General features: G+C 34.9%; 1 protein-coding gene across 5 annotated transcripts in view; it reads right to left on the bottom strand.

Annotated features, from left to right (window-relative positions):
- LOC106875939 (GTPase-activating protein and VPS9 domain-containing protein 1) overlaps positions 1–27,124 on the bottom strand; it is an 86,987-nt gene that overhangs the window by 10,511 nt on the left and 49,352 nt on the right. For 2 of the 5 annotated variants that reach the window (XM_052965593.1, XM_014924257.2), the window contains exons 4-17: positions 24,327–24,516; positions 23,533–23,696; positions 21,584–21,716; positions 20,187–20,462; positions 18,572–18,714; positions 18,338–18,442; positions 15,652–15,748; positions 12,970–13,988; positions 8,404–8,433; positions 7,234–7,306; positions 5,537–5,581; positions 3,847–3,954; positions 1,816–2,251; positions 316–450 (exon numbers count right to left, since the gene is read on the bottom strand). In XM_052965593.1, the coding sequence (XP_052821553.1) occupies positions 316–450; positions 1,816–2,251; positions 3,847–3,954; positions 5,537–5,581; positions 7,234–7,306; positions 8,404–8,433; positions 12,970–13,988; positions 15,652–15,748; positions 18,338–18,442; positions 18,572–18,714; positions 20,187–20,462; positions 21,584–21,716; positions 23,533–23,696; positions 24,327–24,516 (2,954 nt within the window). The remainder of the gene's footprint in view (positions 1–315; positions 451–1,815; positions 2,252–3,846; positions 3,955–5,536; positions 5,582–7,233; positions 7,307–8,403; positions 8,434–12,969; positions 13,989–15,651; positions 15,749–18,337; positions 18,443–18,571; positions 18,715–20,186; positions 20,463–21,583; positions 21,717–23,532; positions 23,697–24,326; positions 24,517–27,124) is intronic. The other 3 variants (XM_052965594.1, XM_052965595.1, XM_052965596.1) reach the window with 3 other exon arrangements.

Raw genomic sequence — 27,124 nt, 5'->3', positions numbered from 1 at the left:
AATAATCAAATAAACACCAGTTTTGTATGTATCTACTAATTGCTTCAAATAGAGGTACACAGTCAGTAACTTTGAAGGGAGTGGATGGTTGATTACATTACCCCCAGTACTAACCTAGTATTATATTTTATCGACTCTGTGCTAGCCCAACTTTTTAATTCAGGCACAAGGCCAGCAATTTGGAGGAGAAGTTAAGCAATTACATCAATCCCAGTACTTGACTGGTAAGTGCCAGTCAAATACTGGGATTACAAATATGTGAATATAATAATGTACAAAATATATAAACTAATGTTGTATAAAATCAGACTTCACCTTTGTGCTCGCTGTAAAAGTCCTTGGAGGAAATACAAACTTGTTAACAGGCCCTGCTTGCAGCGAGTTAAGTAAGCCACATAATGTGCTCTTCCTTTGTAATCTTCTTCAAGTAATTTAAATAATTTTTTACAGCTATACAAATAAATAAAAATAAAATTTGAAGTAATATAAGTAACTATATTAATCTAGAGTTCTTGATTATTTACAAAAATAACAAAATGCACACTCGTCCAATTTATATCCAATAATTAGGTACTATTATGAATCCACTGACAAGGATGCTTAATTCCAAACAGCTTCATTTATCTTATTATACAATAGATATCTTGAGGAAGTGCTAAGCTGTATGGACAGTTTGTGGTTGGAAGAAAAACTAATAGGTTGCTATAAGAGAGAGAGAGAGAGAGAGAGAGAGTAGTATCTTATCATCTTAACAACTTTCAGTATAGGCTACAATTTTCAGTAGGATGAAATGAAAAATTTAAACTACCAAGTTCAACTTAAAGAAGAATTTACGGCAAATGAATTAAATTAATTGACAAGACCAACCATACATGCAGGAATATCACTCTCCATTGATTGGCACTGTAGAACTGCAATAAAAAGGAACATCTACAACACATCATGTATAGAGCTGCAGATGACTGTGTCAATACAGCAATAGTTTATATTGCATCTCCAGCACTGTCTGTCTACACTAAATAACACAGAGTAATTTAGTTCACTGCTGTAAGCAGAACAATGTAAAATTGTCATATGTTTCAATGATTTGCAGTGTCAAGGTCAATCCTTCCCATGAATATAGTTTGGAGAAGTGATGGGCCATAGCACCATATGTATGTCTACTTCTGTAGTGGCCACTTTTTCTAACTTGCATATATAAACATTGAAGTTGAAAACTAACAAATAAAACATATCACATACACTCTGAAAGCTTGCTCTATTTAACAGAAATTAATAATTGATTTACAATTAAAATAATATTGCCTAAGAATGGTGTTGATACAAAAGGTCAGGGACTTAATACGAGGCAAAACAAATCAACAATTTAATAAATATCTTAATATCTACATCTGTTAAAGAGGATGAACATATTTCAAATACATAAAAAGTTTCACTTAAAAGTGTCTATATAGTTCTTCATAAAACTTATTTGGATTTGAAAATATATTGTAGAGATAAAAAGGAATGTCTAGTTATTATTGAGAATCCAGGTCACCTATAATCAAAAATAACCAACAATATGTAAGTAATAAATTAATTGTTGCAGATATATATATACAAATGGGTGCTCTTTCTAATGTTAACCTTATGTCTATAAAATAAGAATTGTGCTTACAGAAGGAAGGAAATTAATGAACCTCATTTAAAGTTAGGGTTATGTCTAGAGTAGAAACAGAACTCATGAATTAATAAACTAAAATAAATTTTGAGAAAGACTAACACCAAAGCAACACAAAAATGGAATAAAGTAAGTGAATAACTGTTTACACTTACCCTTCATTATCAAATAACTTAATACAGCGGATTACTTCATGTAGTTGTGCAACCATTTCCTTGTTACGAAGATTTATAGCCTCAGCCAACTGAACACTTAAAATATGAACAAGTTCAGTTTCTTTCCAATGACCACCACTACCAGGTGTGCCATCATTATCACATGGACTGCTCGGCATCCATCGACCACATGTCTGATAGCGAATAGAACAGTTCTGGTAGTCACCAACACTGAGCACAAGTCGAAGTTTCCTTTTAGCATCAGCAAATGCAAAGCAGTTTTCTAGGTTATTAGGATCATAGTAGGGAACTTCATTGATCTGTTCTTCTTTTGTAGGGTGTTTATCCTTTTGATTATCATCAGTCATATCAAGACTTTGTGAAGATGGTAAATTTGGTTTTTTACGATACTTAGCTAGAATCTCATCTCCGGTTTCTAAAACAAAAATTTAAAAAGCACAAATAAATAAAATAAGTACAATTTTAACACTTTATATACCAACCCACCAATAACCTGCTATGGTTCTGTGATACAAGACTCATGTTTTAAAGAGATCTAAATATCTTCCATCAAAACTTCATGTTAATCTATGTTTGAAACACCAGCTTAATAATGAGAAAGTTATTTTACTAAATTCTTCATTATTTTCAAAATTAATTGAAACAAAGGCTGGGCATTTCCTCAGAAGTATGGTAACAAAAGGGGTTAATGCCTGACTACGGTCATTTAAAATTAAAATAAGACCTCATTTAGTATTGATGTCTTATGTTTTCATACAATGACATATTGCCATAAATTTGTAGGGAATGGTAGAATGATCTCTAGAGGGATGAACAGCCAAGTTTATCCCATTAGGATGAAAACTCTGATCATGGAAGGTTGAAATTAAATACAGCACATTTAGTTCAACAAGAAAAAAAAATCTCCTTCAAAACATAGTGACCACTTCATAAAATTCTAACCAACGTAACTTAATAAACATCTTGCAACATTAACAATTCAGACACTACAGCCAAATAATAATAATCCTTTCTACTGTAGGCACAAAGCCTAAAATTTTAGTGGAAGGGAGCCAGTCAATTATATTGAGCCCAGTGTTGAACTAGTAATTATATTATTGACTCTGAAAGGGTGAAAGGCAAAGTTGATCTCAGTGACATTTGAACTTAGAGGAATATGCTGGAAGAAATACTGCTAACCATTTTGTCTGGTGTGCTAAGAACATAAAGCCAGAGGAAATGTTAAGTATTCTGTCCAATGCACTAACAATTCTGCCAGCTCACCATCTTAATAATAATTTTTCTACTATAAGCACAAGTCCAGGAGCAGGTTAATCAATTACATCATTGACTCTTGTGCTCAGCTGAGACTTATTTTATTGACCCCCACCAAAAGGATTAAAAGGTAAAATATTTAAGATCAGAATGTGAAGTCAGTAGAAATGCCATTAAGCATCTTATCATCATCATCATCATCGTTTAACGTCCGCCTTCCATGCTAGCATGGGTTGGACGATTTGACTGAGGACTGGTGAAACCGGATGGCAACACCAGGCTCCAATCTAATTTGGCAGAGTTTCTACAGCTGGATGCCCTTCCTAACGCCAACCACTCAGAGAGTGTAGTGGGTGCTTTTACGTGTCACCCGCACGAAAACGGCCACGCTCGAAATGGTGTCTTTTATGTGCCACCCGCACAAGAGTCATGCTAAAGTGTTGGCCAGCTTACCATGTAAATAATAATGATATTCTTAATAGTAATGGTTTCTGATTTCAGACAAATCCACAAATTTATAGTGGAAAGGTATAGCATGAATTAACTCCAATACAAAACTGGAACTTATTTCAGTGACCCAAAAATGATGAAAGACAAAGTTAACATCATGGGGATTTTCAACACATAAATATAATGGGATGTAAATAAACACCACACGGCATTTAATCTAACATCCTACAACTTTTTTCACACCACGATAATTTTAAAATATTTATATAACAAAATATGCTGAAGTCATTCTTATAAAGTACTAACCTGGACAGACAAAGTTTTTGCCACCTATAACATTGTTACCAACACAAGCACCAGCAAAGTTGCCATTACCACCACCATCAAAAGCATCACCACAAGCACCAAATTCCTCTGAAAGAGACAAAGACACTAGTGACACCTTGCAATAAATGTTAGATCATTAAACATTTCCTATAAATACTAACTCCATAAAAGTTACCTATAACTTGCAGATAATTTACAAATATCCCAATACAATAAGGTGCAGGCAGAGCTGTGTGGTTAACAAGTTTACTTTGCAATCACATAGTTTCAGGTTCAGCCCTACTGCACAGCACCTTCAGCATCTTCTACTATAGCACTTAAGAGTGAAATTTGACAAATGGCATTCATACAGCATCCTATTGTGTGTGTGTGTGTGTGTGTGTGTGTGTGTGTGAGTGAGTGAGTGAGAGAGAGAGTATATGCATGGATATGTCTGCTAACTAACACCACTTTTATCAACAGTTTGTGTCCTGTAGCTCAGCAGTTTTACATGCAAAGGACAGTGGAATGAAGTGCCTTACTTAAAAACAAGCAGGGGTTGACATCAGGTAGGGTATACAGCCAAGGAACTTTGTCACAAGAAGTCACACTCAACTTATGCATACATGGAAAAAGCAAATATGAAAAGGGTGATGATTTTCAGATAACTTTTTTTATCTATATTTAAAATTGTATCTTAGTGACATAATCTTACATATCAAAATCTAACTTGAAAATTGCAAAGATAAATAGCATGCAATATATATATATATATATATATATATACGTTACCAGTGTCGCCTTCCTGGCACTTGTGCCGGTGGCATGTGAAAAGACATTCGAGCGAGGTCGTTGCCAGTGCCACTGGACTGGCTCCTGTGCAGGTGACATAAAATACACCACTTTGAGCTTGGCCGTTGCCAGTACCGCCTGACTGGCCTTCGTGCCAGTGGCATGTAAAAGCACCCACTACACTTTCGGAGTGGTTGGCGTTAGGAAGGGCATCCAGCTGTAGAAACTCTGCCAAATCAGATTGGAGCCTGGCGTAGCCATCTGGTTCGCCAGTCCTCAGTCAAATCGTCCAACCCATGCTAGCATGGAAAGCGGATGTTAAACGATGATGATGGTGATATGCTATAATGTAAATACATGCACATTTCTTTTCACCGATTCTCATGGCTCTCTGTCATCATCCAATTCCATTATTATGAATTTGGAGCTTGAGTCATAATGAATCTTTCATTAGCTGATTACACAACCATGAGTGCTGCCCATATGGATGTGTTGCAGTTACTCTCTTGATAGAACTTGGTGATCCTGACCATTGATCTTCTATGATCCCTCGACTCAGCATCAATCTAAGAAGCACTGGTGGCTCAGCTGAGCTCTTCTGCTATCTTTTCACAATCCACCATGCTGTAGTCCCATGCCTTTGCTGCATGGTAAGGTGGCTGGCACTGATATTCCACTGAAATATATATATATATATATCTTTAAGTCTGCTTATCTTGCTTAAGACTAAATTCTGGAAGTGGATTGACACTTATCATCAATTAGAATTATTGAAAAGCAAGCAGCAGTGTTACAAGCCTTGTCTTTAGACAAGACTCATGACCCTACTTGTCTTTCTAAACAATTATGACGTAAGACATACATAGGAGATGAGCATTTTCCATATAATGTTACTTACCCGAGAACAAATCATCTCTGTCACTCTTTCCTCTCTTTTTCATACCTGAAATGTGAAACATAATTCACCGATTAGATGTGAAACTTCAAGCACACAGTTAGTTATCTTGTCACAGGACAAAGTATAACATTTGGAAAGATTTATAAGATAACACTAGCTGAATGATAACTAAGTTATTTTACTAAATTCTTTGTTATATTTAAAGTAATTAAAAGAAATACAGAGCATCTCAATATAATACAGTAACGAAAGGGTTAATGTCAAAAATAATCCTCCCTTTTGCCAAAGTTTTCTTTCAACTATCCACACTGCCTTCAGTGCTCAAATGCTAAAAGGTGGTACTCTTGTGGTTAAGTAACAAAGGTTTAACCTTGATCGCTCCAGTTTTCTCTGTTATGTTACAGAGTAAACATGGCCACTCCACTGGTAGTGTGCACCAAAGAAGAACAGAGATCAGTGATTTGAATTCTTGGGTCTGAAAGTGTGTCAGGGGCTGAAATTCATTGAAAACTTTCAGTTCAATACAGGAATGCTGCTCTACTGCAAAGAAGTGTGTATGTGTGGAATGAGAAGTTTAAAAATGATCAGACATCCTTGCCATTCCTGGATGTCTGCTATGAAATTGTTGCAATACACCTTTTCGTAATGTAGTTAGAACCATCACTCTTTGGGTATACATCAGAATATCATCGCAAATTGAAAAACCACTGGCATCTGAATTTTTATTGTTTATTTTTGAAAGCTTCTTTTATTTTCATAATATACTCATCACCTATCAGCTTTCATTCTTATATCCTGTGCTGTCTCTGATAGTTCTTGGATAATGTTCATCATAACACTTTTAATTTCACTTTCTACCTGCAGTGATATCATTATGGATAAATGAACACACTGCAACAGTGTAATTATTATTAATATAATCGAAACAAACGGTAGTAACCACAATGGAACGTAACAACAATCCTTTAAGAACCAACAATCCAACACACTAGCTCAAACTGTAAACTTTGAACTCCAGCTTTGAACTATCAACACACAAACTGTGGAACTAGCATGAACTACCTCACTAACACAGACCACTGCTATTTATATGCAGTGGTCCAGTCCATTCTTGCCAGAGGGCGCTGTACTCTTGCACAAGAGTGACAGGTGAAATGGATGGTGATGTTTAGCTGCATGCTTTTATGATCAGAGTTCAAATCCTGCTGAATCTGATTTCAACTTCATTTTTCCAGTGTTGTCAATAAGCACCACCAGTTAAGTACATACTGGAGGTGATCTGCTCAGCTATATGTGTCTTTCATTTTTGAAGTTTTATGTCTATATAAGATATCAATAATACAGTACATCTGCTACCTATAGGAAGATAAGATGTTACCTCTCTCCATAGTGTCTATTTGTAGTTATTGTATCTAGTTGCAAATTATATTGTCAAAGTAAGGAACAGAATGATTTATGTCTGCTTTGGTTTATACCAAAAGAGATGGAAATATATTCTGATAAAATTTAATGAATATTCTAGTGTTGCTCCAAACCCATCAATGCTCTGCTCAAAATAAAATTGAAATAAGATCCTTTCAAATCTCCTTATGTCAACTCAGTAAAGTTGTAAATGAACGTTAAACTTGGCATAAAGTGGCAGGTATTTGTAGGGAGAGAGAGACATGCCAGGGGGGGGGGAAGGGAGAGTAACCTACCTTTATTTATTTTTTCTTTAAAAGACTTGAAGAAACCTTTCTTTTTCTCCCCTTTAAAATCACCATCAAAATCCTGCAAGTATATCCAACAGAGCTACCTTCAAGTATCACAAACACACAGCTGTGTATATGTATGTGTAGTGCATATGTATGTATGTATGTATATATATATATATATATATATATATATATATATATATAGACAACGAGGTGACTAATACGTGTTTAATATACACAATGTAACAGTGCATTTAGAAACATCAGACAACAGATGACATGCAATAAGGTACAGTTTCACACAGAGTAAAAATTAACTGTAAAACAAAAATCAAAATTTTAAAATTATTCATCAAAATCAAAACAAGCAAACTGCAGTTACTGAGACAAAAGCCTCTCTTTTTATGCATCCAATCATAGAAAGTAAATAAAAGCACAAGAACATACATTAATAACCCATTCGAAAATTGCTAGTAGGCTTTCTTTCAGTCAAGAAATTTAATCAAGTAAATAATGCAATTTGTTCATTAAATAGTAGGATTTATCCAACTTTATAATGAATTTGGTGTGTGTGTGGGTGTGAATAATGGGAAAACACATAACAGCTAACCAGCTTACAAAAGCTCTATCACCAATTAAGAAACATTCATTCTTTAGGCATTTTAATAGCTAAGACAAACTCAATCACTGTTAAATAAATATAATATTGTTGTAAAAATCTATCTTATTATGAGGAGACCTTCAAATAAAAGCAGTAGGGTAGCAATATAACAGTATAACAGCTTTGAAGTAAACTACATTATGATACAGGCAACATTTTAGAAACATTAGCAATAATTTTGATCAATAAAATACAATTTCAAATTTCAACCAGATTATAACTTCTAAGTGTCAAAATGTATCTGGGGAAAATTTGAAACTTCATTATTTTTTTATATTATAGAAACTTATCTGGTACGCAACATAACACTGACGTCTTAAGGCATGTTTTCTAAATATGATCCTTTACAATAAGAAACAATTATTTAATACAACCTAAACAAACAAAGCAACTAAGACATCAGTGTATTGTCATGCAGACAAACATTAAAGCAGATAGCTACAAAAAAGATGCTTTTGGCCTACAATATTTCTAATTGATGAAGGAATTATAAGTTTTAACACAAATCTTACCAATATAGCACTACACAGCTCAGACATAACCTTCAATAAATCCAAAGATAACCACATTAAACTGGCTTTATACGAAGAGATATTTTCCAGAAAATGTTTCAATAAAAGCATTTATCATACAGTGACTAAGTATGTTTGTGAGTATCGTATATCTAGAGAGAAAGAAAATGTTATTTGTTTTTTCTTTTTCTACACAAAATATAACCCTCCCCAACTTTTTTATAATACAATATTTTAACTGGTTTCAAAAGCATACTCCACAATTTTCACATAAGCAAAAATATCAAAACATACATAAAATTTAAAAAATAACTTTAAAAAAACTTTGCATAAAACTTTGAAAAGCAAAAAGCATGTAAGCAGTTAAATGAAAAAAAAAAAAAAATACATATTAACACACTTAAAACATTTATATGTAAGCACACACATGCATACATATGCATACACATGCACAAAATCTATAACAGTAGTTGGTGCACACATGAATATAAGTCTACATTATATATATATATTTCTTAATCAACTAATGATTTCATTAAGTTGACAGATCTTGTAGGTATTACTAACTAATATTACAAACTGATACTAGTTTACTGAGTATTCCTAAAAGACAATCTATTGAAAGCCACTGAGCAATTCTGCATATTGAGACAGGATCTGAACCAGGTTGCATCTGGCAGTAGCTAGGGATTGATGAGCCAATAAACAAGTTTGGAAAGAATGACTAGGACCGCATAAGTAAAAAGCCATATCATGAAACATGATTAAGTTTATATAACCAAACAAGAAGTTGATTGTAGGAGATTGTAATTAATGTTTTGCACTATAAAGGTAAGGGTCATAAAGTCTTCTGAATTACAAAATATTTCATTTGCATGAACCAGATGTTATTTGTAAGTAAATGTGCCAGAAATGAGGCAGGTGTGTTTGCCTTAAGGTAACTTTCAAAAGAAAAGGAAATGCTGCTACAGTAGGCTACTGAATGAGAATTAGCCCAAGTGAAAGATGTAGAGAAGACATTTATTGAGATTACTTGCAGCATAGATAGTAATGCTATTAAAAAGATGAAAATGGGGAAAGCAACAGGAACCCCAGGGATAGATGCTGGGATAGAAAGTATCAGGCTGTATTGATCACATAATAGTCCTCAACTTAGACAAGTTTTTGTTTAGCCCAAGGTCATCCTATCAAGCAGGCTTATGATTGAAAGCATTTCAGCCTTGACTGTTACTCTTTTTAAAAGAATCTAGGACTACATTAAATACCATCTTTTCTTTTCCTAAGATGAGAGGGTTAATTTAAAGAAGATTTGGCCATTATTTCTCACAGTTCTAGAGACAATGGAGAGGATCCCCTTTTGTTATTCGTATTCCTTAATTAGCTATCAGTTAGTGCAGAGAGGTGCTATTTTCAATGATCAACAAGGCAGTATTATTGTAAGTTGTTACAAGAGAAAGTGGGTGTTATACTGAAGAGCAGCAACTACAGAAGTTGCAAACAGATAGACCAAATCTTGAAAGAAGCTGAGAAAGACTCAGCAAAATTAATATGGAATAGGGTGGACTTGGATATGATGTAGCTTGTGTTTGGATATAAGAGGATGCATACCATAATTCATGTGAGACAACAGTAAGTTCTTAGCTTAGAAAAAGTCAGTTTACTTCACAGTCTTCAATTTGGGAAAAATCTTTGGCAGAGTCCCACATTTTGTAGTCTGCTGACTACAATGAAAATCAAATGAAGGTGAATGACCTGTGAGAGTCATATGAACCAAATTAAAATTAGCAGTGAGTAAACTCTCTTCAGCCTTTAACTGTTTACTGCTGTTGTTATTGAGAATATAGCATGAGTTCAGAGCTGAATGACCAAAGGAAGCATAGAAAAAATTTCAAATTGGGTAGAATGATTCAGGGAACAAAAATCTCATTTTCAACTAGTCAGAAACCAAAGTACTAGTAAGTAAAAGACACCAGTGCCCTCTGGGAAGTGGCCTTACTCAATACGTATGAAACCAGAAGGCAGGTACTCAATATAGAGTACTCAATGCAAACAATGGTTATACAAAAGATGTTGTGTGTTCTCTGGTAAGTTGACAGGGGATCACATTTCAAATGTGCCTAAATGTACTGGAATATTTGAAGTATGTGGCCAGATCAGTCAATTCATAAAATGTTGTTGATAGTTTCTGTTCCCTAGGACACCTTACTAATGTTAGAAATTGTTGCGATATAGTGAGAAAAGACAAGAAAAAAGTGGTAGAAGCTCAAGAAATTTTTATCTTTGTTGGTAAAAGCATGTGTTTTTTCTATCGAAAAGTAGATTGTATGAGACACATGTAAGAAAAGCATGGAGCACAACTGAGTTACAACAGTAGTAGGGCAGTAAAGATACTGTAAGCAGAAGACATGGGTGCATTGATATGGCTATTTATTGCAAATAGACAACAAATGCTCAGTGAACAAGTGATATATCTTTAGCGTTAGATCTGGTCCAGGTGAGTAATTTAAGCAAATGGGACTTGTTCAGTTCAAATTACAAAGGAAATATTCACTCAATGCTTATTTATTGAGCTAAAGATGTACAATATTCCTCTATATATGTATTTGTAGTCTGTGCTCTTCCTTTTACAAATGTTTGTTAACCTTGCTTTCAAAAGTGGAAATGCATGCAAAAGAATAAAAAAATTTAAGCAAAGAGCAGAGTTTAAAAAAAAATAATATTCAGTGAAACATATAGTGTAATAGTGCGAAACATTTTGCATTAGCCACATGTTGTTTGATGCCAAAATTTTAATGAAGTTACTTAAACATGAAACAAAATTGATATTTTGTGAAAAAGGAGAGATAATGATAACCATGCTTGAGATCTGAGAGATAACAATTTTAAAATGTGAAATAGATGTTTAAAAATTAAAAAGAGAGGGAAGAAATCCTGAAAGCAGAAATAAAAAAGGCCAGCAATAGCTTAAAAAATTTATTAGAGAAAAATATATCCCTTAAAATATGTTCCCTAATTGAAGAAGACAATGTGGAATGTTGACGGATGCATTGAAAGAGGACAATGACAATGCACAATGATAAGACATAGCTATTAGTAGAGAAATAAATTAGAAAATAACTTAAATGGAAAATAGAAGAAAGCTAAAAAATAAATCAGAAACAAGAGAAAAGTGGGGGAAAAAACCTAACTAGAAAGAGTGAAGAGAAATTGAATAAAAAATACACTGCTAACAACATAATCCTGATAAAAATCAAAACAACATAAAGAAAGATACTTTGTTGCATGACCTATAGATCAATACTAAACTAAGTACCATTGCAGCAACTAACAGAGCAGGTACAGATTTGATATTAAACAAGAGTGATGAAACACCTAAATAAATCTTGGTATAATGGTAGAAGAGGATATAAGTCACTAAAAATGACATGACCATAAACAGATTATTTTCTTCTGGAGGATACCAAGTAAAAAAAAAAGAATATTTTAAAATAAATAAATAAATAAATAAATATGAAGGCTATAAAAGCTACGAATTATTGCCTGGCTTATGAAATAAGATGAAGACATGTTGCCTTGAGGTTAAGGTAGTGGGTGCATTTCTCAGATTAGGCAGTGCACAACCATTTCATTTTACAATGTTCCATTTCACACAGCTGAAAATGAGTACCAGCAGGAGCTGGGGGCAAATCTACAATGGATTGGCAGATCACTCAGAAGAAGTTTTATACTCTCAGTGGCCTACATTCCTTGGAAAATCAGATAAGTCTGTAGGCTTGAGGTACATTTTATTTATATTTTTTTAAATGAGAATGAAGGTACAGAAAACAAAACATCTAAAGGAGTTGAAAGAGAGAGGAGATGATCATGAATCATGTGACAGGCAATGCAAGTGAGAAAAGTAGGCTGGGTTCAGATGAGTTATGAGAATAGAAGAAAACGGAAAGATTTCAAGAGAAACCACTGAGCAGTGCAGAAAGTAATGAGCTACTGATATCAATGAAACAAAGAGAGAGAGAGAGAGAACATTTTTTCAATACTAGCAAGCAGTAGCAATGTAAAATAACGTATGATTACATTTTCCCTCAGAAAACAAATAAAGCTAGCTTTTGGCCCATTTAACAGCATAACATAAAAAAATAAAGATTTGCAAAGCCAAAGAAACAATTATTAAATTACAACAGATAAGAAAAAGAAAAACATAATTAAAAATTAAATATTCTAACTTAAAGCTATTCATTCTGATAATATTCTATCCATCAAATGGTAAACTAGTAATGTAATGTGGGACAAAGAACCCAATAATACTCATAAAATGAATTAACACTGACCTTTGCTTCAAGGCAAAATGAACAAAAATTCATTTCAGTGTCTTTAGGGAAAATGCTTAAGGGATATATATATATATATATATATATATATATATACACACACACATATATATATATAGATAGATAAAAACACATCTGTTAAAATAACAGTATTCATGGCAGGCAGTGCACAAAAGTCTGAATACTAGGATTATAAATATATGTTCCCTTAAAACAGAGGTAAAAGTGAAAAGTTTACCTGGTCTATGTCCAGTGGATTTTTCGTTGAGAAATTATGGGAACCTCTTAAAGAAAAAGGTGTAGCAATATCTACTCTCTTGCTTGATTGAGTATGATTTGATGCAAGAACAGTAGCTGGCTCAGTATTGCCTTCATGGCTTGATGTCTGTTGCATACTCTCAACTGGAGTAAACACCTCATCAATCAACTGAGAACTCCAAGTAGCAACTGAGTTTTCTGGTAAAGAGGTTCCAGCTACATCAGCATTAAAACTGGGGGCTATAGCTCCAGTGCTGCTACTACTACTACCACCACTGTCTTCTTGATTGCTGTTGCTGCTAACAAGGGGATCAAACACACGCAAGGCAGCAGATAATCTTTGTTCATCTAGTCTGGAATTTTGTTGTTCTGATAACCTCAAATCAACCTCACATGTTGGGATTGAAGCTGATGTTGCTCCTCTAACAGGTGAAGGACTCATGTATTCATTTATTTTGCTGGGTTCACTTTGTGGAGAATCCATGATACCAGAATCTTTAGAAGTAGACAAACTCTCTAAAATATTATTGCTGTTTCTACAACTGTGTTCCTCTTCCCCAGGACTGTTAAAACCCAAATCAGATATATCAGAAGTCAGGATGGACTGAGAAACTGGCTTTAATGGTGTCGGATCATAAGCAGGAAAATTCTTATAAGTATTCTCTTGGAAAGGATGTATGAATCTTGATTTAGAATGATGATCCAATGCTGAAAGCATAGCAGTAACCTTTCCTTGTGCTTGCTTAAACGTGGCTGAGAGACGTTGTCTTGGCACGTTCAACAATTTAAAGCCATCTGGATTACCATCAGGACCAATATCAGCCAAGCCTGGTGTTACTGGACTTTTACTTGTTGGTGATTTCTTTAAAAAGTCTGCACTTTTACTTGCTTTGAATGTAACTCTGTCGGTCCCATGGGACCTTCGATGTCGGTGACTTGAAACACCACCAACAGCACCAAGACCTTCTAACTCTCTTTCTTCATCTGGACTTTCCCGACCTTAAAAAAAGCAACAGAAAAAATATTTTAAATATTTAACTAAATGGAAATTCCATTAAAATGCACATCAACTGTAAAGTAAATATAAGACACAAATAAATAGGTGATCATGATTATTTCTCAGAGCATACAGTTAGTAAAATTTGAAGTCTAATGCTTCTGTGCTATAGCAGTTAGATGAACTATCAATTCTAATAACTCCATATTACCATATATGTTATAAAGATCTAACAGACCTATATGACCCATTAATTAGGGAAAAGGAGTTAAATGAAATAAAATAAAATTGACAGTAGAAATTCTTTAAATGCATACATACATCATCATCATTTAACATTTGGTATGGGTTGGACAGTTTGACAGGATCCAACGGATCAGAGGACTGTGTCATACTCCAGAGTTTCTTAGTATGGTTTCTACAGCTGAATGTCTTTCCTAACACGAACCACATTACAGAGAGTACTGAGTACATACATACACCAGTCATTATCATTTTAATGTTCTCTTTTCCATGCTTATATAGGTCATATGAAATTCATTAATATATGCACAAGTATCCTCCACATTATTGAAGTGCTGTGTTCATGAAAATCTTACCTAAACATAAAGTACCATAACAAAAAACCTATTTTCCCTATTGGCTTTCATGTTACATAGAAGTCATATCAAAATAAATTTTGCATTACTAAATTTTCTTCTTTTTGACAAAATTCCACTATTTATATAGGATAGTTGCTTCTTTCCTAACAACTCCAGTTTGACATAGATCAAAGGAGCATATTTTTGATAAAATAAGGAACTCTCCAAGGATCTGATGATCCTATTCCTTCTCTGCAGCAGTAATCTCTTCCCTATTTCATTCAGTCACTTAAAGTTATATGCTAAAGGTTCAATTCTCTTTCTTTTCTTTTAAAAATTCCAAATCTATTTACAGATCTAGCAACCACTAACTAGTTTTTTCAGCTTCATTAATAAAGAAAAAAGTATCTACATACTCTCTAAGTAGAACCTAACTCCACTTTCCACAATAAACTGTCCTTATTCTATCACATAGCATCAAACTATATAATTCTACCATCACATCTATTATAACTACAATGGTCTCTGCTTATGTAAATTTGCTTATCCTCTGTCAAATTCACTTCATCATACTACTCTCACCTGCATCTTAGTTTATCATCAACACTACTAAACCTCACTTTTACATCCAATGACAAATAGTAATTGTTCATCTTAATGACTACTTTCCTCTAAAGTTCTTAGTTAATTAATAATTAGATGAAATAAACTGTAACTCACTACAATTTTTTTCTATCTAATTATTTCTTCCTGTACTTCAACAATGGCTCAAGGAACCAGGAGTATTCCACTTTAGTATGGACAACTAAATTCGAAATGACAAATCTAGAACACATATTGCATATTTTCAACAAATATATTCTGCACATTAAATGGAAAACCAGTTTACTGTTCTGATATTTCTTATTTCACTAATTCAACAATTTCTTATTAGTGGTGATGAAAACTGCACCAGCCAAAATATGGTTTGTTTTATCATAAAAATTTCTTCTAATGGACAATCATAAAAATTTGGTAAACTAAGGCTGAGGGCAGAGAACAGACCCAAATTTTAAGAAGAGTAAAATAATAAAAGGTTAATTACCTGAGGCTAATGGCGTTTGTTCATTCCTGTCTAGTGTACAGGAAGATTCTAGTTCATCTTGATTGAGGGACCTGTCAGTAACACTGTTCATATCATCCTAGGTTAAGAAGAAATTTATCTACTCAAGAAAGGAATGGAAAGCTAAGATAGGTAAGAATAGGTTAAAATGTTACAGTTAGTCAGTTTAGGTGTGTGAAAGCAAACCAAATATGTTGGAAACATTTTAATGAACTCCAGTAAAATGAAGATGGTTTTCTTAGCTGCAAGAAAAGAAATTTTTTAAAGATAAATTTAACCTGAGAAAATTGTAAAGGATTAGTGAGTTGTAATATAGTAGAGTCAAAGAATATGAGCTAAATTTGATAGCATCATACTGTGTAAGTATATTCTTGATATTAATTCTTAAGGGTTAGTTTTAATTCCTTTAAGACCTTAATTTTCAATGTTCTGTTAAATTACATGGTAAAAGTAAGAACATAATCCTATGTTCTTATTCAAATATTTCTGCATTCAAATGAATAAAACCTTGCAGAGTAATAAAAAAAAAGCTTAAGTAAAAAAGGACAAAAAATACAAAACCTAATAAACTTTAGAGAACCAACTAAATGCTACAGGAAAGAAAGGAAGAAGACAATTAATGTAAATGAAACAAATCGCCTTACTGGTTAGAAAGTGAAGAGAAAATTAATTATGTGCAAAGAAATGAAGTTAATAAACTGTTAGTATGAATACAGAAAAATAAGGGTAGGGAATGTTAAGACTATACGAAAGTAGGAAAGGAAAAATATAACAAAGCTAAAATAGATATATGTACAATTAAATTTAGTAGTATAACCATTTAATAGGGTTGACCTTTTGTCACTGGAAGGAAATAACCCAAATATTAAATTTCAAACCAAATGAAGGAAGTTGGGTAGAACAACCCAGAGTAGCTCTTTCTCAAAAGAGCAGTGACATAACTATCCATTAATAACATTAGCAATTTTACAAAAAAAATCTCTTTATATCTATTTAACTCCATACCAAAATTAACTGGATAAGCCTGCAGTATGGTGCCTCTCTTGCTGTTTTTTTTTCTTAAACAAACTAAATCAAATAAAATCTAATTAGGAATTAATTACTGAATTTGAGAATAAAGACAAGATCTAGACAGTTAAGTACTTTTGTAATGACTAACTGATTACAGTTGTCAGCTCAAAGGAACTTGAAATCTAGACATGTCTAATGACATATAAGCCTTGAGAAAAAAAAAAATGATTTAAAAAAAAAAAATTCAATAATAAATAAAAAATAAATACTTAGCAGATTGGGTTTAAGAAAATGAAATTTATTGAATTCTTTTTTTTTTTTCAAGAAATTCTAAAATTAGATTATTCAGAAAAGAAATAGTGTACAATTTCAGTATGTGGAAGTCTCTATGAAATTGTTCAGCGTGCTAAACGTAGCAGCCAAATTTCTTCAAACTACACCCTAACATCTTAAATATATGTATAATGGATAATGCAGCTCAGCAGAGAGACTAAGTCAGGGAAAAGATGAGATGGTTCATAGCTAGAATAGCTTCCGTCACAAGTCAGCTCAAAAATTTATTTTAAAATTAACACACATGCACACACACACAATCACTATCGTCATCTTTAATGTCCATTTTCCATGGGTTGGATAGTTTGACAGGAGCTGGCGAGGCTAGGAGCTACTGGATGCCCTTCGTAAAGCCAACCACTTTACAGAGTGGACTGGATGCTTTTTACATGGCATCATCACTAGTGCTTTTTATATGTCACCATCACCAGTGCTTTTTATGTGACACCATCACCAGTGCTTTTTATGTGGCACCAGCACCAATGCTTTTCCCATGGAACCAGCACCAGTGCCTTTTCCATGGCACTAGTGCCAGTACTTTTTCCATGGCACCATCACCAGTGCTGTTTCCATGGCACCATCAACAATGCTTTTTATGTGGCACCGTCACCAGTGCTTTTTATGTGGTACCAGCACCAGTGATTTTTATGTGGCACCAGCCCCAGTGCCCTTCATGGGCAAGCATTAACAAGGTGGTTTTAGGATATCAATTCTGTTCTGTTTTGTTGTGGTTGGTGGGTCATCATGAGAACAGCAATGTACCATATACCTCCATCCCTTGTCATCTCCTTTGTAAGGCTCAACATTTTGAGATCAGCCTCCTATACTTCATCCCATGTCTTCCTGGGTCTCTCACTTCCATACACTTTAAGTAACTGCCCTCATCCATATACATCACATGACCAAACCAATGCAGTCTTTTCTCTTGCACAATATATATATATATATATATATATATATATATGTATGTATACACACACACACGGTTTTGAATTGACTATTGAATAAAAAGGGAATATAATTCAAAGAGGAGGTATTGTTTTATACATATGTTTACAAACATCTATATCTCACAAACCCAGATACCATAATACATCAGGAGTAAAACAGAAAAGGAGATGCTCTATTACAGGCTTATCAGCAACTCTGAGTATGGACAACAATTTCAGAAAGTGATTATATATGTCAGTCAGTCAGTAATATAAAAAGGCATTTGATTATATTTTTCTTCAGAATGTATATAAATTGTGTAAAAAAAAGTAAACATAAGCAGTAAAACAGGAAACGAATACATATATATATAACAGAAGATAACTATATTTACCTGTTCTATTTCTTGAATCAACTCAGCCTGTTTTTCTTCAGTGTCACTAGCTAAAACATCAGTACTCCAGGCATCACTTGCTGTTTCTGAGACTTCAGACACAGGCTAAATTACAAAAATTAGGTGGAAGAGTCTTCAACAGTGTAAATTATTTTAGAATATAAAAATTTGCAAAACAAAATCCAAAATAAAAACGTGAAGCTACAAATATCACGTAACAAAGAAAGTACTAACCTCAGCAACTCCAAGCAAATTTTGTCGAACCATTTCTTCTGTAACCTCTTCCAAGCGCTCTAGTTGGTTCTGGTCTGGACCTTCAGAATCACTAGCCAGTACATCAGTACTCCATGTGTCACTAACAGTGGATTTGGTTTCGTCTACAGTAAATATTAATCAATAATGATTAGTCAAAATGTATTTAACACTGTATTTATTTCCAATAACAAAAGATCACTCAATGTAGTGTAGTGCTGTGTACTCTGGAATACAGCACTCAGAATCAGAAATAATCAGAAAAACTAAAAAGAAGAGGGCTGCACAGTAGGTCCTGATTCTGTTATGTGCTTTCACTCCACCCAACAGTAATTGTGGATGTTATGTCAATGTTGGCCTAATAAGTCACTTCAGGACCTACAAAGAGTAAAGCAGTTACTCTGGAAGAAGAATATCATATACTGTTAGACAAATAGAAAACCAAAATTAAAATTAAATGTTTAATGAGTAGGAGTAAATTAATGCTGAAGTTTCATTTCATTGAAACAAAACAAACTAATTTTCATAAGAAATCTAGCCCATTAGCAATGGTTGAAGGCAACTAAATAATTACATCTCTATGGATAATCTATATTAATAAATGCGAAATTCTGTCTGTCCAAGACCCCTGTATCTCAGTCTACATTTGATTTGTTGTTGTTGGCACTCTGTCGCTTAGGACGTCGAGGGTTCCAGTTGATCCGATCAATGGAACAGCCTGCTCGTGAAATTAACGTGCAAGTGGCTGAGCACTCCACATACACATGTACCCTTAACGTAGTTCTCGGGGATATTCAGTGTGACACAATGTGACAAGGTTGACCCTTTGAATTACAGGCACAACAGAAACAGGAAGTAAGAGAAAGTTGTGGTGGAAGAGTACAGCAGGGTTCGCCACCATCCCCTGCGGGAGCCTCGTGGAGCTTTAGGTGTTTTCACTAAATAAACACTTACAACGCCCGGTCCGGGAATCGAAACCGCGATCCTATGACCACGAGTCCGCTGTCCTAACCACTGAGCCATTGCGCCTCCACACATTTGATTTATATAGACATACTATACCTTTTTGGAATCAGAATGATCCTGGGATTGAAAATCTACCCTTCATTTGTTTCTTGAACATCTAGCATTTGGATTTGATTTAAAAGCATTTGGGTTGCTATTTCTAGCAGGTAAAGCTTTGCTGATTCACACCATCTTGGCTGGTGTTTGTTAGATGACGTCAGAGAACGAGGGGGAAATAACGACATTCACCTTGTTAATTTTACGTCAAGATAAGAACTTTGGGACAAATTGGCCAACAGTTGGAATTAAACTTTGGACTGGAGCAACAGAATGATCGCATTACAGAATTAATTCTCAACCCTCCTTAACCTCTGATCAAACACCAACGGGGCATGTAGTCATTATAAACTATAAACCTACCTTTTTACAGAGAGATATTCTATTTGCTTTTGTTTACCTAACTAAATAGTTACTTATCTTACTTCATCATAATAGATAATGCTTGGAAGTCCATTCTGTAATGAAATAATCCCAGCAAGAATATCAATTTATCTAATTATATCAACAAAGATATATTAAAATGTATACATACTCTCTAATTCAGATTTGATTTCAAATTTGCCAAATCTCTCAGTAACATCTTCTCGGTTTTGTTTCTGGACAGTCTCTGGTAGATCAGGTGCTCGTCTTTCTTCAACACTTTCTGCTTGAGAGAGGGGTGTGTCTCTCCCGCTAACATTGGGCGTCCCTCGCCCACTTACATTTGCAGAAATCATATCAGAAAAATTGTCATTGTCATTCTCTAAAGAACCTACTGAATGACTTGATGCCACTTCAGAAATAGCCTCTTGAATATCACTAGTGTTACCTAAAAGAAAAAAGTCAGGAAAAAAAAATGGGTAAATATTCCTACAGATTTTTAAAAATTTTCTTACAATATAATTTGCTGAAATGAAATAAAAAAGAATGAGAATATGTAGCTGTTACTCATCATCATCATCATCATTTAATGTCCATTGTCCATGCTGGCATGGGTTGGACAGTTTGACTGGGCTGGTACACTGGAAGGCTGCACCAGACTCCAGTCTGATTTGGCATGGTTTTCTATGGCTGGATGCCCTTCCTAACGCCAACTGCTCTGAGAGTGTAATGGGTGCTTTTACAAGCCATTTGTGTGACACAAGGGTGCATTTACATGCCACTGGTATGGGTACCAATTAGCGTGACACCAATATCTGCCACAACTGCGATTTTGCTCAGCTTGATGGGTTTTCTTCTCAAGCACAACATAATGTCAAAGGTCTTGTCATTGCCTCTGTGAGGCTCAACGAACGAAAGGAACTCAGCCACCTTGCCTCTATGAAGCCCAACCCTCGAAAGGAACTCAACCACTTTGCCTCTGTGAAGCCCAACGCTCGAGACAAACTCAGCCCTTTTGCCTCTGTGCCTCCATGAGGCCCAACACTTGAAAGGAACTAAGCCACTTTGCCTCTGTAAAATCCTAGTTCTTTTTATAACAGATACTATCTGTGTATAACTTGTGCATCTAGAAAACTTGATGGTTATTTACAAATAAACTATAGTTAAAATAAACTGTAGTTTGGCCATTTTAGTTATAGATTGGATTATGAAGGAAACTACGATGGAAAGCCAAACAGGCATTGAATGGACAGATGCAGAAGCTCTAGAAGATCTCGACTTTGCAGATGATATAGCGCTACTTTCACAAACATATAGCCAAATGCAAAATAAAACGTCAAAATTAGAAGCAATAGCTGCCAAACTAGGATTGAAAGTCAACTGCGACAAATCAAAAATTATGCGCGTTAATGAAGAAAACAGCGAATGTATTAAACTAGAAAATGGTGAACTAGAGGATGCAGCAGCTTATATTAGGTGGAGGTTTATAGAAGCAGCAGTAATCCAAACTGTTTATTTTCTGACTCCCTCACACAGGCATACAAATAATTCAATAAACAAGTTGTTTACCAATTGATTCTTGATCCTGAGGAAATGAAAACCTAGTTCGTTTTTCATGTGTTTCTGCATTGTTGTCTTCATAGGTAGGAGAAGACTGGTAAGTTACTTTACGTCGGCAACGCTCCTGCTCAGCAGATAAAACCTAGATTACAAAAATACACTTATTAGAACTGCAATTTCTATAATAATCAACTATCAAAAGTTTATAGTACTCAAAGAAATACTAAGGAATGAGATAATCTCACCTTCATAATTAATTTTAGTAGACTTTTAATTTGGAAAATAATTTTTTTGTTTTACATATTTATCTCCAATTTGTGTATCAACAGTTATAACAGCAGAAGATAATGAAATAATGAAATGAATACAGATTTAAAAGATAATCAGGTATAGTGAATTTAGATGATTAAAAATGTAATATATCAAATTTAGTTGAAATTATCAACCTGAGTTTCATATTGCTCTCTTTGTTGTATTAAACAACAAAGAGAGCAACACATAGTTATTAGCTAAAAAATTAACTCATTTAATCAATGCAAACTGAAAGGAAAACCCCACTGCCATTAATGCTAACACTGATGGTTATCATTAGCATAACCATAAGTTGATATTTATTTTGGTACGGACTGAAAAAATGAACAGTATCAAATCTTTCCATTTGGGTTCCTCACCATCCAACACTTCACTCATATCTTTCTTGATAAACAAAGATCAGCAACTAGTTCATATCAATTTTTCATCTATTATAATGAACCAGCAATACTTGTCACATCATCTCAAATACTACTCTTCTGTGCTTCTGATATGAAATTTCTGTTTCTATTTAGTATTTGGACAATTTACCTAACTAAAGCTGAACCTTTTTTTTTTTTATCTACTAGAATCTTTCATCTTTGATATTGAAATTTTAACATTTAGATTTAAAGTTAGATTCTTTTATTTGTAATCAATAATATTATAAGTCTATTTTAGCTTCCATTACCTAGGTGACAGTAAGTCAGTAGCAGGGGTGGATGCTCTGAGAGTGTAGCTGCTAGAATAAGAATAGCTTGGGCAAAGTTCAGAGAGCTCGTACCGCTGCTGGTGACAAAGGGCCTCTCACTCAGAGTAAAAGGTAAACTGTATGATGCATGTGTGCGAACAGCCATGCTACATGGTAGTGAAACATGGGCCGTGACTACTGAGAACATGCATAAGCTTGCAAGAAATGAAGCTAGTATGATCTGCTGGATGTGTATTGTCAGTGTGCATACACGACAGAGTGTAAGCACCCTGAGAGAAAAGTTGGACATAAGAAGCATCAGATGTGGTGTGCAAGAGAGACGACTACGCTGGTATGGTCATGTGTTGCGAATGAATGAGGACAGCTGTGTGAAAAAGTGTCACACTCTAGTAGTAGAGGGAACCTGTGGAAGAGGTAGACACAGGAAGATCCGGGATGAGGTGGTGAAGCACGACCTTTGAACCCTGGGCCTCATGGAAGCGATGACAAGTGACTGAGACTTTTGGAGATATGTTGTGCTTGAGAAGACCCGGCAAGACAAGTGGGACCATAACCATGGCCAATGCTAGTGCAGCATAACCGGCCCATTTAAGAGTACTCTTAATCATTGGGCAATAAACTGTCATTGCTGTGGCTGATGCTAGTACCGCCTGACTGGCACCTGTACCGGTGGCACATAAAAAGCACCATTCGAGCATGGTTAATGCCAGTACTGCCTGATTGGCCCACATGCTGGTGGCACATAAAAAGCACCCACTACACTCTCGGAGTGGTTGGTGTTAGGAAGGGCATCCAGCTGTAGAAACTCTGCCAGATCAGATTGGAGCCTGGTGCAGCCTTCTGGCTTGCCAGCCCTCAATCAAACCGTCCAACCCATACCAGCATGGAAAGTGGACATTAAACGATGATGATGATGATACAAAGCAATAAATAAAAGATATAAAAATGAGCTTACTTTACATTCTGGCAGCATTCCAGGACACTCACTGGTCACTCCCAAAGAAAAGACCAAGACATCTTCAAGTAAATCAGCACTGCCATCAACATGGCTTTGCTCTACATTAGCACTGCTTACAGTCACATCCTCAGGGTTGGTGAGAGACATTTTTTTCTTATGAGCTGCCAAAAGAAAGATTCTTGGTTTATACACAATGAAGATAAATAGCAAGAGTGATAAGTGATTAATTTCTGAGAAAAGTTCAATAAATGTAATATAGTGTCTTCAAAAAAAAAGATATTTGCTTTTGCTTTATTTAGATTCAACAGAAATGAAATTCTGAAATACAAAAATAATATACACAATAATAATATTCAGAATAACTGCTAATAAAATAAAAACAAAAGACAAAACAAAGATCATTATAAATATATCAGTTAAAACCAACAGATTTGTTACCATTATTGTCTCTTAAATTTACACACCATAGTAACATGATTGCTTCTTTTCCTGTCAGTTCACACATGAGATGAACAGTTTCCTTTCTTCTCACTATTACTGTGTGTTAAGCTTACATATCATACTAACACTGTTGCTTAATACTTCCTGTCCAGAATATTTTCTGTTTTGAACCATTTTGCCATCTTTATTTCCCCTTTCACTTTTTAACCTTCACATGGTCAAAATGATCATTAACCATGATAACCAAGTTATTTGTTCTTAAAACACACACACACACACACACACACACACACACAGGGACTTCACAACTGCATGAAAGTGTAACTGTTGTTTGCAAAATTGAGACTTACCTCGGTTGGTTTTCCGTTGACTGCTAGGTGTACCAGGAGGTGTATGAGAAGGTGTGATTGAGGTAGGAGTTGATGGCTGGATAGTCAAAGTTGGTGTTTGGATGGCTGGGAGTATGGACAAAAGTTCTTCTAATTGATTTATATCATTGCTTTTATTCATGTGTGGCAACGTAGAACGTAAAAAGTTAACCTATAATATAATTAATACATTCAGATGAAAACAGCTGTTAAAGACTAAAAACAATCTATTTTATTGTCATAAGAGAAATGCTGAGCTTATTACTCAAATCAAAAGAAAGTTTTAGCAGTAACTGACATGTTATTTAAATTATGCATTTAAAAAATTCAGATAGTTGTGGCTCATCCATCTCATTCATTTCTAGTCCTCCATACTGTGCCAATCCCTAATACTATGTTTAATCATATCCTTCTCAGAATGTCACTTTTCTGTGCCTCCACCCCAGTAATGTCCTTTTTTTGTTCTGTAGTCATTACCTTATAGTTATTTAATAAGAACATCAATCCATCTCACCAGTCACAAAGTGTCTCTGAAGGCTATAGGACCAGCCCTTTCCAATACAATAAATCATTTGCAATGATTGTGAACAGTGAGTGATTATAAACAGAAGAGAGTAAAATGAAAAATTATAAATCTATATATATTATATTTATTAATGATTATTTTGCTTGAAATTGTTCATCACAGAACTACATTTTATGTCTGCTTTCCATGACAATGAATTGGAAGGATTATCATAGTCCAAGTTCATATTTGGAATGACTGACCTACTAGGCATGGTTGTGGGACATCTTACTCATCATCACTGTTTAATATTCACTTTTGTATGCTGCATGGATTAGAGAAAATTTATTGAGGCAGGCTTTCTACAACCAGATGTTTTTCATGGTAGGCTGGAAACAACATTGCATTTATGATGATGATGATGCGCATTTATTATCATCACATGTCAAGAGAAGGCCACACACAAACATATATGTGTGTGTGTGTGTGTGTGTGTGTGTGTGTGTGTGTGTGTTTATATATAATAATAATAATAATAATAATGATAAACATGAAATTCTGTCTGTCCGTCCATCCAGGACTCTTGTATGTCAGTCTACATTTGATCTACATAGACATATTATACCATTTTGGAATCAGGATGATCCCAGGATTGAAAATCTGGCCTTCATTTGGTTCTTGGACATCCAGCATTAGGATCAGGTCTGGATGAGGATTTGTTATATGCTAATAGTTGAAAATTCCAATTTTAAAAGAACTCAAAAAAATTGTGAACTTACAAGTTTTTCATTTAAACTGAATTTAAAGTAATACTATATTGGTAGGGTACCAATAAATGCTTTATTATTATTGCTCTCTTTAATTTTGGGTCACAGTCCTAATTAGCCCTCTGCAGGAGCTAGCCCAAGAGCCCACATGGAGTGCAGGTTTTAAGCTAGTGCACACACACACACACACACACGATGAACTTCTTTCAGTTTCCATCTCAAATCCACTCACACGATTTTGGTCAGGCCAAGGTTACAGTAAAGGAACTTGCCCAATGTGCTATGCAATGGAACTGAACCTCAAATCACATAGAGGGAAAGCAAGCTTCTGAAACCCACAGCTACACCTACATCTCACTCATATATTTTACTTTGGCATGGTTTCTATGACTGGATGTCCTTCATAATGTCAACGACTTTAGAGAGTGTGTTGGGTACGTTTTATTGTGACACTATCACTAGAGAGGTCGCTATATCCTTAACAAGACTAAAGGGTCCTGTCAACATTACAATATCTCCACTTGTTCACCAATTACTTTACAATGGATACTAGATGCATTTTATTGCAAGACAAAAGTAGGAGGTGTCTCACTGATTTACATTCTCTCAGTTTGTTTCAAGCAACATGGCCAATAAAGCAGGTAGAAGAGAGGGTAATTGGAGATGAACCAGAAGATGAACCGAGGGAGAAGAAGAAAGAGTATAAAGATGGGAACAGAATGACTGGGGTGATAGTGTGAGAAAGGACAGAGAAATGTGAGAGACAATGCTCAGGGAGTAATAAAGAAAGGCAATAAGACAGAATGTAATGAAAGAAAGACAGAGTGAGTGATGGCACAGGAAAAATTAAATACATATATCTTTTATCTTTTACTTAACTCATTACACTGTGGCCATGCTGGGGCACTACCTTGAAGAATTTTTAATCAAATGAATAAACTCCAGTATTTGAGCGTGGCCATTGCCAGTACCGCCTGACTGGCCTTCGTGCCAGTGGCACGTAAAAGTACCCACTACACTCTCGGAGTGGTTGCCGTTAGGAAGGGCATCCAGCTGTAGAAACTCTGCCAGATCAGACTGGAGCCTGGTGCAGCCATCTGGTTTACTAGTACTCAGTCAAATCGTCCAACCTATGCTAGCATGGAAAGCAGACATTAAACGATGATGATGACTTACTTTTTTTTTTAAGCCTGGTACTTATTCTATAAGCCTCTTTTGCCAATAGTTATGGAGATGTAAACACACCAACACTGGTTGTCGAGTGGTGGTGGGGGACAATCACAGACACAAAGAGACACACACACACACACACACACACACACATATATATATATATAACGGGCTTCTTTCAGTTTCTGTCATCTAAACCCACTCACAACATTTTGGTCAGCCTGAGACTATAATAGAAGACATTTGCTCAAGGTATCACACAGTGGAACTGAACTCAGAACCACGTGGTTGGGAAGCAAGCTTCTTACCACACAGCCATACCTGTGCCTATATATATA

Source organism: Octopus bimaculoides, chromosome 2 (genome assembly GCF_001194135.2).
Source record: "Octopus bimaculoides isolate UCB-OBI-ISO-001 chromosome 2, ASM119413v2, whole genome shotgun sequence".
Classification (NCBI taxonomy): Eukaryota; Metazoa; Mollusca; class Cephalopoda; order Octopoda; family Octopodidae; genus Octopus; species Octopus bimaculoides.
The sequence above is the reverse complement of the archived record's forward strand: the minus strand, read 5'-3'. Positions and strand labels throughout refer to the sequence as shown.